This window comes from Juglans microcarpa x Juglans regia, chromosome 8S (assembly GCF_004785595.1).
Source record: "Juglans microcarpa x Juglans regia isolate MS1-56 chromosome 8S, Jm3101_v1.0, whole genome shotgun sequence".
Classification (NCBI taxonomy): domain Eukaryota; kingdom Viridiplantae; phylum Streptophyta; class Magnoliopsida; order Fagales; family Juglandaceae; genus Juglans; species Juglans microcarpa x Juglans regia.
The window spans coordinates 4,154,084-4,167,837 of record NC_054609.1 but is presented as its reverse complement, the minus strand read 5'-3'; the positions used below and the strand labels follow the sequence as shown (position 1 = coordinate 4,167,837).

Sequence of the window (13,754 nt, the reverse complement as noted above, 5' to 3'; positions counted from 1 at the left end):
TGGGATTTGGGCTCGCTTGCTTGATTCCTTCGTTTGACTTTCCAGTCTTTGTTTTGGCGGGCCCTCAAAAATATTTGGAACCTAAAAAAATACAACAAAATATTTTTAATACACGTCCGAAAAATAATATTTATCGTTTTAGAGTGAATAAGTTTTATATATTTTCTTTCTAAAAAATGAGTAAATCTGATATTTACATAAAAAAAAGTTATTTTTTTAATATTGAACTCCATTTTTTAAAAAAATAAAAAGAAGTTTACGAACTCTAAAACTATATCTAACATTACTTAAAATAAAAAAACATATTACAAAGGTCTAATATAATAGAATAGTGACATAGCTTGAAAGAGTTTTCATAAAATTAAATTTATAAATTGACATAATTTCACGTGATATGTTAGATTGTAAAAACACATCAGTTTATAAGTTTAATTTTAAAAAATATTTGTATAGCTAAACATTTTTTTTGTTCAAACTCATAGCTCATTCATCCTTATAAGCACTTATAAATGGAGTCCAAATTACAGTCTAATATAATAGAATAGTGCTATAGCATGAAAGAGATTTCATAAAATTAAATTTACAAATTGAAGTGATTTCATGTAATACGTTAAATAGTAAAAACACATCAGTTTATAAGTTTAATTATGTAGTCCAAATTTGTAATCCATACGTTGATGGTAGGCTAGGGAGGGATTTATAATGGTGTTGACATCATTCCATAGAAAGAATGCTAACACGTAGTATATCATCAAGTGATATAACCTTTCATTATATTAAAAAACATATATATTTTATGAGTAATATCACTCATAATTTTATATTAAAAGAATATTTTATTATATTTTGGACCACTTATATATGTGAGATTAGTTTTACAGCAATTCCATAAAAAAATATTAATCGAAGAGTTAGTATGGAAAGAGAAAGGCCTTCTATTTGAAATCTAAAGCAATTATTGTGATAATAAACCTATCTGTGCAACAACATTAAGGACAAATGAATGAATGTATACTTGTACCATAAAAGGAAATGATTTATACAGTCTTAAAGTATACAAGCATTATATACTATGAGATAGAGTTGTTGTTTACTCATATAATAGAAATTTCCATCACCGCGTGTGGGAGATTACTCATTTCCTCTTCACATTTCTCTTTTCAAATTTGTTCCTAGTTTCAACTAATTTTGCTACACCACACATTCTACTTTGAAAAATTATATTCATTATTTTTACACACCATATTTTTTTTTTCTCTTATCAAATGTGTGATATATGAATGATGAGTAAAAGAACTCAATTAGTTTAAGAAGAATAAAACAAAATAAGTCAAATATGACATATATATATATATATCAAACGACATTAGAAACTCTAATCTGGCAAAATCTGTATTCTTCGCTCGAACGGAGTGTCAAGCGGGGGTCAAACGAACACTAGAGCTTGTGTCTCGTTCAAGTTCACTGTCACGCAGTACTCGAGCGAACTCACGGGTTGAGCTTCGCTCCCGTGAGTTCGCTCGAGTCCACTGTCGAGCGCATGTTGAGCACACGTCGAGCAAACACCTGTTTCTCGATTTTCAGCTTCAAAACCAATTTCCACATAAATCCCAACAATCTTCCACTTGGAGACTGGGTCTCTACATGCCAGCCACTGTTTTCAACCAAGCCCTATCATCTCTGCAACTCACAGCTCCCATCTTCAAGCTAGAAGATACACTGAAGTCAAGCCCGACTTCAATCTTCCATGTACATTGCCCTTAGTCAGCACATCCACTGGACAACTCATAACTCTCACTGCACTAGGAGTATCCGATCTCAAACCTTTCTTGGCAACCTTAGCTAACTTTCTCAGGCTTTCATGAGGAACGGCAAAGCTGACTCCCTTTGACTTCCTCACATGTTTCATGCAATCAAACCTGCCTTTTTGCACTCTTGTATTTCCCTGCACATCGTTGGACCCTGATGTTAAGTACAACGAGTTAGATCTCTTACCATGCGCTTGGACCATCGCACCCTTAGTGATCTTCCAAGCTCCTCTAGAGAACGCTACTGCAAAACTGTTGTCATCAAGCTGTCCCACATAGATCAATTTTTCTTCAGATCTGGAGCGTGTTTGACTTGCTGTAAAGTTCACACGCTATTGTTTGAAGTGTGACGTGCCCATCACCCACTCCCACTACATCTAGTGCCTCTCTATCAGCCGCATACATCTTCTCAAAATCACCAGCAATATAATTCTGCATGATTTCTCGATGTGAGGTGATATGGAACTGTAACACCCTCTTCCCATAGGCTAGGAGTGTCACGTGTTTTTTTTTATAAAATAAACCCGGCAATAGATCTCATATTTCATAAATGAAATTAGAATTTATTTTGTAGAAAAATGTTTAATAAAATGTCTTCCAAAAACATTAAATGAATAAACTGAATAAATTTATGTCATAAAAACAAATTTTATTCTAGAAAGTCTGAAATTAAATCAACTGCTCATTCTAATCCTGACATGCCTACTCGTATTCATCATCCTCACCTAGGTGGTTAAAAACATGAAAACAAACTAAAATGAGTCGAAGACTCAGCAATAAATCTATCACAACGTAAACATAATAAATATAAGGTTTTCATAAAAGTTTTCATGCTGAAAGCTTAAAAATTCATGACTGTTCATATTGATGCTTATATTATGCATGACTGATTGATTTGAATTAACTGACTGGTCTAACTGATTTATCTGATTTAACTGATTGATCTGACTGACCAACACACTTAACCCTATGTGCGAGTTTGTGCACCGGCCCCACGTTCCGCAGCCGCGAGGGAAGCCGCTTATTCTAGCATACTATGGTGGACCACACTTGAGCCCATGGCTTGCACATCTACCTTGAAACTAAACTGCATTAGTATCATGCATCTGAATAGCCATCTAATTAACTGATCTTATTTTATCTTGCACTTGAACTTAAGATAACTTATGTGTCTTATAAACATGAGATGCATGACATAATATATACATAATTAAAATTTTTGAATTTGAACATGATGCGGAATGACATAATTGTATGCTATGCTGGATGACATATTTGCATATGACATGAGTGGTGCATAAATAATGGTTGATAATGAACTGGCTTGAATAATACTTATATATATAAGCTGAACTGTGATGATCCTAATTTGTGATCAAATTACTTATCTCGCAGTGCTACTTCCTCAATCTCACTTCGTAGCTCGTCACCTATATGAAGTGTTAAACATTACTAAATCTGTCTAGGAAAGCATGTCCCAATATCCTACTTAATTTAAATTCATACTGTAGAATATAATGAATAAATATTCTATTTAATATAAAATCAATGAATGTTTATATTTTAAATTATTTAAATACTAATAACATATTTTAATTTAGTAGAAATCATATTGTATTTAAATGTATTAGATCTTAATGAAAACTGGTTTCATAAGACTCATTATATAATTAAACCATTTAGTATTTACTACTGAAATCAAGTAAAAATTCAATATTTAATAATATAAATAATTTCTAATATTTTCTATAAGATATAGATTAATGGGTTAACATACTTATTTAATTAAATTAAGCCGAATTTAAAATATGAAGTCCAGCCCAATTTAAAAAATAACTTGTTAATCTTTGTAACAAAATAAGACTTATGCCCGTAGATAAGATTTTTCAAAAAAAAAAAAAAAAAAAAAAGCCCATAGATAAGAGCCCACAAAAAAAAAAAAAGTCAGTCCAAAACAATTCAATCATTTCTTAAACACTAAGGGGTGTATATGTAATAATCTCAAAATAAACATTAATAAAATACTATAGAAGAGTTACAAGTCAAAAGGGTGTTTTGCGGAAGTACTTTACCAACTAGACTTTACAGAAGTAAGAATAAAAGAACCTACTAGACTTTACCAACTAGAAAATAAAAAGAAGTAAGGAATAGAGCTATGCGGGAGTAACAGAGGGCTCGGAGGTGGCGTGCGATACAGGGTTGAAACTCACCAAGGGAGAGAGGCTGAGGCAATGGCAGCTTCGGGGTGACTAGAAGTGGCCAGCGACTCAGCTGGGTTCCTGAGCAGGGTGGTGCGATGCCGTGTGAGGGAGAGAGAAGGGTTAGACTGAGAACTGAAATGTATGGGGTGAGAGAGACGGTTGACGACGGAGAAAAGCTTACCGAGAGAGAGGAGAGATGCGTGGCGGCTTTGGGTGGCTGGAGGTGGTTGGCGACGCAGCTGGTTTCTTTGTGGTGGTGCGACGCCGAGAGAGGGAGAGAGAGTTTAGAGAGAGAAACTGTTAGACCGAAAACAAGAGAGAGAGAGAATGGCAGACAGAAAGGGAAAAAAACTTTCCGAGAAAGAGGAGAGATGCGGATTCAACGGTGGTTGGCAAGGGCTGTGAAGGAGGGAGGCTGCGGTGGTTTTGAAGAACAAGGCTTACGAGTTGGCAGCTTGCAGAGGATTGATACGAGGGCTTAAAAAGTTATGTGTTTATTCTAAAGGCTTCGTGGGTTTCTATAGAGTGAAAAGGAACGTTTGCTGATAGGATTTTAGACTTGGTTTTCCATTAAGATGATCAACCAAGAGGTAAGAACGAGATAGATTAGGATTACAAATTCGAGAGATAAGGATGATGCTTACGGGTGGGGATAAGAAGAAACAATATTTAAATTCAAACCAAAACTTTAGTGGAATGTAAAATCTGATAAAATCTAGTAATAATTATTAGAATTAATAATGAAACATAACTCTAGTAAATTCAACATAATTATAATAGAAATTATTAAAATTAATAAATATAAAATCTGATAAGATTATAAGAATAATAATAATAGAAAAAATAACTAGAAGATTTATTTACATACCCCAAATTTATGACTAGTATGTTACAAAAACGAAACCTCTAAATTCAACACCCAATCATCAATCGGACTATGTACTGCAAAAAGTAAGACATCATGAATTTCTTCTGCCACTACATTCACAACATCATCCTCAACACTTTCTTGATTTTTGTAGTTTCTCTTGATGTGGCCCGGCTTGCCACAACTCCAGCACGTGATTTGCTACCCAAATCTCATCTTAGTCTTCCCCCTACTCTTAGAGCTTGATCTGTCATGTCCTCTGCCCCTATTGTCAACATTCAGGACAAATCCTGAACCCCAGAACTCACCCGAGTCTCTCCTACGTACCTCTTCATCAAGGATCATGTCACGTATGTCGTCGTAGTTCAGTTTCGTCTTATCGGCTGAACTACTCACAACCATCCTCATGGTCTCCCAACTATTTGACAACGATGTCAACATAATCAACGCTCTGATCTCATCATTAAGCTCAATCTCTACAGAAGACAGTTGATTTGTGATCATATTGAATTCAACTGTGTGCCATTATTTTGGACAAGGTCAGCCGAACAAGCCCTATAACCTATCAATCTAACGGGGTCCACTTAGCATCATCCATGCTTTCTGGCTTCTTTCCCAATAGTGAAAGGTGGAGCCTCTTCCTATAGAGATAGTCCTCAATCTGCATCTTCCAGTACCAAAAATCAATGCCATCGAACTTCTTGATCTCGGGTGCGTTCACTTTATCTCCAGCCAATATTCTCTTCCAGGTCCGACCTTGGCTCTTGATACTAATTGTTGTGTAATATTGTGCAAAACACACACACACCAATGATGGCAAATAAAGTAAAAGCAATCACAATCAAGCACACGGTGCATAATATATGTGGTTCAGCAAATTGTCTATGTCCATAGAGCTGTATAAATTTTATTAACAGAAGAGATTACAATCACTCAATCTCGACTCACAATCTCTATGACTTTTTGCTCTCACACACAATATATACTCATTTGACAATTGTTCTCTTAAAATAGGTTGAAATTCGTACAAATAAATCAAATATGACATATATATATCATATGGTGTTGGAAACTCTAATCTAGCAAAATTTGCGTTCTCTGCTCGAGCGAAGTGTCGAGCGAGTATTGAGCGAACAACATTAGCTCGAGCAGGGTGTCGAGCGGGGGTCGAGTGAACACTATGATTTTTTTTTAGCTTCACCCAAGTCCACTATCAAGCGCATGTCAAACAAACACATGTTTCTCGATTTTTAGTTCCAAAATCAGTCTCCACATACACCCTAACACTATTCTTATCATTACAATTGTTTCAAATTCTCACACAAAATATAATAAACAATTCAACCTTTTCAAATTTCAAAACAATAATAATATTAAAAAATAATATTCTAATAATATTTTATTCAACTCATTTAAAACTATCTCAACTTATCTTTGAATCAAAACTATTTAAAATGTCATTAGAAGTATTGATAAAGTATCTTAATATTGTTGGACAAGGGTGTGGCTTATTATAATATTTAGGAGGGTATCTATTTAATTAATATTTGGATGTTAAGATTATCTCAATCCATCTCAAACTAATCATTGGTGAGACCCACTACTTTTTTAACTTTTTATAAAAAGTTAAATTTATCTCAACTTATTCCATACATTCAAATACATATCTCAATCTATTTACATTCAAACAATCTTAGTAAGACCCACAAAATATTATTCACAGATCAACTCAAATAATTTGAAATCACCTTAACATCTAAACGCAACTAAATAGTTTGGAAGAGGTGATGACTTCGCATTGTATGGTCTGTGGACTTCATGGAATTCTAAAATGGAAAGACAACACGTTATGACTGGAAATTTGAATTGCTAATTGTTTTGAAAGCGGCTGGCTTTATAAAGGGTATTGATTTGGAAAGAGACCAATAAAGGAAAAGTCGTTTGGATAATTAGTTGAAATGAAAGTTGAATAAAATATTATTTTTTAATATTATTATTATTTTAAAATTTAAAAAAAATTAAATTATCTATTATATTTTGTGTACAAATTTAAGAAAATTATAATAATAAGATAAGATAAAATATTTTTACTATCTAAACAAGGCCATAATCTGCTTGTAACAATTACCTTTTTTATGAGATGATGTGGGATAATATGGATTTTGGAAGCGGGAAACGACAAAGAAATCAATATGATAAAGGAGAGCAATTACAAGTTTACAATAAAAGGTTCGTTTAGTTTATAATGAAATGGTAAGTGGGGGGAGGGAACTTGATATCCTTTTTTTTTTTTTTTTTTATAAAAAATTTGTATAAAATTTATCTATTTAAAACTTGTAATTAGAATTACTCAAATCTTTATATCTTGATGCCAAATAATCTTTATATCTTGATGCCAAATAGTTAAGTGTAAAAGGAAAATAAATGAGGATAAGTTGAGACTAATGAAGTATCTCAAGTCCTATATTCTCTTGGTTAATGGGCTGCAATATGGTTAAAGAGAATACCAACTATGAGTGTGGTTTGTGATGGCAATCCTCGAAGAGTTTTGTTCAGTTTTCTATTGAAGTTGTGGGAGTTGCCATAGATGAGATTGCATCAATTTTAAACATGGGTAATGCTACGTGTAGTTATGGAGTACGTAAGTATCGTGCAATCACTTTGAAAAAGAATGAAATCTATTATTAAAAAATTATTATTTTTTAAAGTGATTGTACGACGCTAGAGCATTCACAACTGCATCTATCATTTCTCTTTAAATATATTGTTGTAATAAAGAGGTCTCTGTCACCTATTCCACATATTTGGACGAGAGATCATTAGGCCATTTTTAGATTAAGAGAGTATTTTAACCAATCTTATCTTATATAATCTTTATAATTTTATTAAATTTTTATACAAAATACAATAACAATTCAATTTTTTTAAATTTAAAAATAAAAATAATATTAAAAAATAATATTTTAATAATATTTTATTTAACATTCAATTTTTATCCCATCTCAACTCAATTCAACTCAACTCAACTTACTATCCAAACTTTTTCAAATGGTCGACTAGAATCTTGATATAATCTACACTATTTTGTACCCACGCGCCAGCTATGAATGGGCGTGAGATGTTTGGAGGTTCGAGATAAGTGTCATGTGAAGATTACTTAAGGGACCTTCGAAGATAGAGATGAGACACATGATTACATATTAAAAATTTTCATAATTTTATTGACAAATATTATTTAAATATAAAATATTATTTAATTTTTAATTATTAACTTTTTCATCTAATTATAATTAATATTATCCTAGCTCAAAATCGATATAATTTTTATAAATTTTAAAACAAAACACAAAAATTAATACAATTTTTATCAACTTCAAAACAAAAATAATATGAAAAAATAATTTTAACTTTATAATATTTTTATACAATTTTTTCTAATTTACTTTCCAAAACCCAATATAAAATTTAACTAAAACCATTTTATTATTATTAAAAAAATTATGAGATATATATATATATATATATATATATATTCAAATCAGCCCGAAAATAAAGATGTATGTTTTAGCATCTCGTTAAATGCGGTCGGTCACGACTCACGTCCATGGATAGAAGTAGAAGTTGAGTTTAAGGGCGTGAACGAATTTTTAATGAAAGAATGAGATCGCTCTAAAAATATTTGAAGGGCATGAACGAAGGCGCCGAGTCCAAAAAATACGCTTAGACCCGGGAACTGAGTTTTGCCAAAAATCTCAAACATCCAAAAATACTCCCACTCTCATCCAAAAAAATTGTGTTTTTGAAAACACAGGATGGCGCTCTCTTTCTCATTACAAAACCTCTCACAACTCAGCTCCAATGCCGCAGCGCACTCTTTCTTTCTCCTGCTCCAAGACCCAACTGAAAGCAAAGAGCTTGTGGGAGGGACTAGGAGTAATGGCGGAGAAAGAGAAATGCGTACATTTCACTCGCGCAGCGAAGAAGAGGGCAGCTGCAATCGAGGACCAGTCTGCCAACAAGAAGCGTGTCGTTTTGGGGTTGCTCCCAAATCTTTCAAACGTTGTTGTTACTGCGAGTCCGAGCGCTGGGGTTGAGCTGTTGAAGCCGAAATGTAAAACAAAAGCGAAGGCCAAGAAAAAGGGATCGAGGACGACCCTAGCAAAGGCAACAGAGGAAATCGCTGAGAAGTCGGACATTAACGGCAAGTCGGATGATCCGCAACTGTGCGGGGCTTATGCATCTGATATTTATGAGTATCTTCGGCAAATGGAGGTAAAACGGTGTTTTTATTCGTGGGTTATGTGAAATTTGTCCCATGTTCTAGATCTAAGTCTTTTGTGATCTGGGTTTAGCATGATTATTGGTGTTGGAATTATGGGTTTGGAAATTTTGCATTTGGGATTCTGACGATGGGGTGGTGTTTCAGATGGAATCTAAAAGAAGACCTTTACCCGACTACCTTGAGAAGGTTCAGAAGGATGTTACTGCCAATATGAGAGGAATATTGGTGGATTGGCTGGTTGATGTTGCAGAGGAATACAAGCTTCTACCAGACACTCTGTATCTTTCCATTTCATACATCGACAGATTCTTATCCTTGAATGTTCTCAATAGGCAGAAACTTCAACTGCTGGGAGTTTCTTCAATGCTCATTGCCTCGTAAGCTTCCAGATGTTTGTGATTTCCGATACAAAAATTCTGTTTCATTAATATGGGCTTTTCTCTTAGTTGCAATTTTTTGGTTTTCTTATTCTGGTGTGTAGAAAGTATGAAGAGATTACCCCTCCGAAAGTGGATGAATTTTGCTGTATTACAGATAACACATTCTCTAAGGCAGAGGTGATTAATTTTTGTAATATCTTTTGATTAATACTCATCCTTCTATCCCATATTGGTCTTCATCTTGTATTATTATTACGAATTTTCCTGGTTATCCTAAAGGTGGTGAAGATGGAAGCTGATATACTCAAGTTGCTAATGTTTGAAATGGGCAATCCTACCATAAAGACATTTCTAAGGCAAGGATGCTCTTCGAATTTGTGGAATTTGTTTGTATTTTTTGTAATCGATGATGCGGAAAGGACTGATTTTAAGAATTCATTTATACGTTTGGCTAACTTTTGTTTTTTTTTTTTTTTTCCTTTCCGTTTTGGTTAACAGAATTTTCAATAGTGTTGCTCAAGAAAATTACAAAGTAAGCCGAGTCTCTCTCTACTCTTGTAAAGGCCACCCATTAAATTTCTGTTTTTGGCTCATTAATTGATTACTTGTTTTCAATCTTCTGCAGACTCCCAATTCGAAGTTAGAGTTCCTGGGCTATTATCTCGCAGAGTTGAGTTTGTTAGATTATAACTGTGTGAAATTTTCACCTTCCTTGGTGGCTGCATCAGTCATATTTATTGCAAGATTTATTATCCAACCAAAGATGCATCCTTGGGTAAGGGCACGATACTCGAGACTTACTGATGATGTTATTCTTCTCTTGTTTTTTGGGAATTAGTACTTACATCTTAATGCTTTTTCTCAGTCCCCAAAATTGCAAAACTATACTGGCTATAAACCAGTTGATTTGAAGGAATGCATTCATCTCATACATGACCTGCATCTACGTAAAAAAGGAGGTTCTTTGCAAGCTATAAGAGATAAATACAAGCAGCATAAGGTATTTATAATTTTATAGTTAAAAATTTATATTTATAATTTGATATAAATTTGTACATTTGTTGAATGCGTAGTCTAATTTCATCAAGCAATTTTCTTGGGAGCAGTTCAAATATGTGGGGTCTCTGCCTTTGCCAGAAATACCGACTTCTTACTTCGAGGATATAAAACAATGACACTGGCGTTTGGATTGATAGAAGACATTGTAGCAGGAAAAGTTTTGGGTCGTAGAACGGAAATGGTTGTTTTCAACAAAAGTGACACAGAAATTGACCAAAAAGAACTGTGAGAGCCCCCGTGTTTTTACCCCTTTTTTGGTTCGTTTCTGTAGCATCACTCTTTCAGTCTCTGGCTTTTAGTTGCATGGCTGATGCTGATCAAATATCAATACAAGGGTTCAGTAAACTATACACCACTCGCCATGACTGCTGGCAAGTGGCAACCTTCTTTAGAATGAATGCATAGTTGGAAGCAGGATTTCGGGTGGCCAATGAATGCGAAGTATATATTGATATGGCCCATGAGGCAATCTTGCTGGACCTCTATAACTGGAAAAGCCTGTGACCGTTTCATGCTGAAGTTAAGATTAAGCAGACAGATGGATGCAGTCGGCAGTCAACTTTCTCAGCTCATGCACAAGGCCTAAAGCTCCACAGTTTGACTTGTTGGAATATTAAAGAGTCCACCTTTCAAACTAGAAACTGTAAAGTCTGTAATGGAGGACGCCACATATAAATTATGAGCATTAATTTCCATGTAAATGTCATCCCCTAAGTTATAGACAGCACGAGAACCAAGTTTATAATGGTTTTTTTATTAGTTGAAATTGGTTTATAATATTATAAAACCGTTTGCATGAAATTGTAATTTAAAGAATTTTCTATTTAGCTCGTGAAAAATTCTATTTATTATTTCCACACCACATAATTTATTATTTTTATTTTTTATCTTAACAAATGTGTGGTATATGAATGATGAATAGAAGAATTTAATTAATTTAGGAAGAATACAACTAAAAATAAAATAAAATAAAAATGTGTGGTGTATGAGGATAATAAGTAACAAACTCATAAAATTAAAAACAAAATAAAAATAAAATAAAAACAAAATAAAAATAATATAGACATAATATTTAATTTTAATAAAATATTATTTTTTATTTTCATGGATATGAATTTAAAAAATAATAAAATTTTATTAATGAGCTAATAAAATATTAAAAATTATAAATAGTTGTGTATTTATAAAAACTATTAGGGTTAATTACATTTTGTTCTTTTGAGTTTTTATTCAATTCACAATGTGTTTTTAAAATTAATAATTGCATTAAAGTGAATATTCTGAAACTAATAATTGTATCAAATTTTGTGAAAATTTGACACATCTAAAATGTCAACAACAGATAAATAGCCATAGCCTATAGGGTGTGCCCAAGTTTTGAGTTTTACTTAGCCCTATTTGGTTTTACAAATGGTCTAAACCTATTTCATCTCATCTTAATATTTAAACATTATTTAAATACAAACACTTTTTAATTTCAAAATTTTAAAATTTTCATTTAATCATTATAATTTTTCTAAATTTTCAAATAAAACACAAAATAATTCAACTTTTCAAATCTCAAAACAAAAGTAATATTAAAAAATAAGTTTTGCTACTCATCATCTCTACATATCACACATCACACTTTTTTTTTGGTTTTATTCTTCTAAAACTAATTTATTTTTTTTATTCATCATCCATATACCACACATTTGATAAGATAAAAAATAATAAAATTATATGCGTTGTGAGGATAATGAGTAGATTTTTTCTTAAAAGATTATATTTTAATTTTATAATAATTTTATATAATTTTTTTTCTATCATTTTCCAAAATGTCATAAAATATCTTAACTAAAACTATTCACAAACTATCTCACTACCATTCATATATTTTTCATCTCTTTTCATTTGTGTAACTAAATGAGGCCTGCGAGTTGATATCGTCAGCAGACTTTAAAAAGAACAATAAAAGGAAAAAAAAAAAAAACCTAACTAGATAAGTCATGCAGTGCAAGCATCATGGGCTTTTTTTGAAAAATAATAAAGTTCATTATTAATAAATTAATTTTTTTATGTAGATCTTATATTTACAGTCATATAATGCATAAGTACCATACACTCATTTTGAAAATAAATAAATAAATACTTTTAAATTGGAAATTGTTATGGACGCCATATATAAATTTTGAGCATTAATTTCCTTGCAAATGTCATCCCCCATATGTTCCACTTCCCACCACTTATGGATGGTTGAACTCATTCCTTCAATGATCATAAGTGAGTTTCTTGTACATCCAAGCGGAGCATCTAATTAGTACTTTATGTTGAAAATATTATAAAAATTGAGGATGGAGAAGGAGAGAACGAGAGAGAATTTGAGGGCTACATTTTTGTAAGTGAATGAGGCTAAACAAAGAATGAAAACACAATAAATCAACAATATGAATTGAGACTAATTGATTTACACAATACTCTAGATGGTGTAGATAATAAATTATATCACCATGCATACTAGAATATGAATATATTATATCATGACTACCGTAACATTAAAAAGTTAATTTTGGAGAGAATATGTAGGTTGTTAAGTCACATCCAACCCATTACTGACGTAGAAACTTTTCACATTAACTATGCTAAAAAATGAATGATATTTTATATTTTTTAAAATTATAATGAGTTCCACTATAAATAGTGTGTTAACACGTTGACTTATGAGCAGCTATACGCAAAAGGAAAAATTTGGTTGTAAGTAGATTTGCACATCAATACGCGTACCAATGCTAAGGTGGAAATATAGATTTTAATGAAACAGTGTGGATTTGAAAATGAACATTTAACAAAATAATCTACGTCAACATTAGTACATAAATTAGTCCACGAATCCACTTGTACGTAGAAGAGCTCATATGCAAAATCATACGAGCACGAACAAAGAGAATATGAAATAATGATAGTTTATGCATGGGATGAACGTATGTCTATTATAATGTTTCAATCGAGTTCCGGCGTGTTTGTATCTCAAAATTTTTTCAAAGAGCTAGAAAACTGTAGTTTGAGGAACCAGTTTTGCTAAAAGTTCTCAAATTTCAATAGCCAGACAATAGGCCAAACGTGTTAATAACTGACACCTAACGTTCAAGTGTCGTTGGTTACCCGCCAATCACACTG

The 13,754-nt window shown here is 32.5% G+C and overlaps 1 protein-coding gene across 1 annotated transcript; it reads left to right on the top strand.

Annotated features, from left to right (window-relative positions):
* Positions 1–8,648: 8,648 nt before the first annotated feature.
* On the top strand, positions 8,649–10,813 carry LOC121243873 (putative cyclin-A3-1). Its single transcript, XM_041141940.1, has 8 exons — positions 8,649–9,149; positions 9,304–9,536; positions 9,641–9,716; positions 9,819–9,895; positions 10,038–10,071; positions 10,165–10,314; positions 10,405–10,539; positions 10,646–10,813. Exons 1-8 carry the CDS (start codon positions 8,736–8,738, stop codon positions 10,712–10,714), a joined length of 1,188 nt encoding a protein of 395 aa, XP_040997874.1. The 5' UTR covers positions 8,649–8,735; the 3' UTR covers positions 10,715–10,813.
* The last annotated feature ends 2,941 nt before the right edge of the window (positions 10,814–13,754 follow it).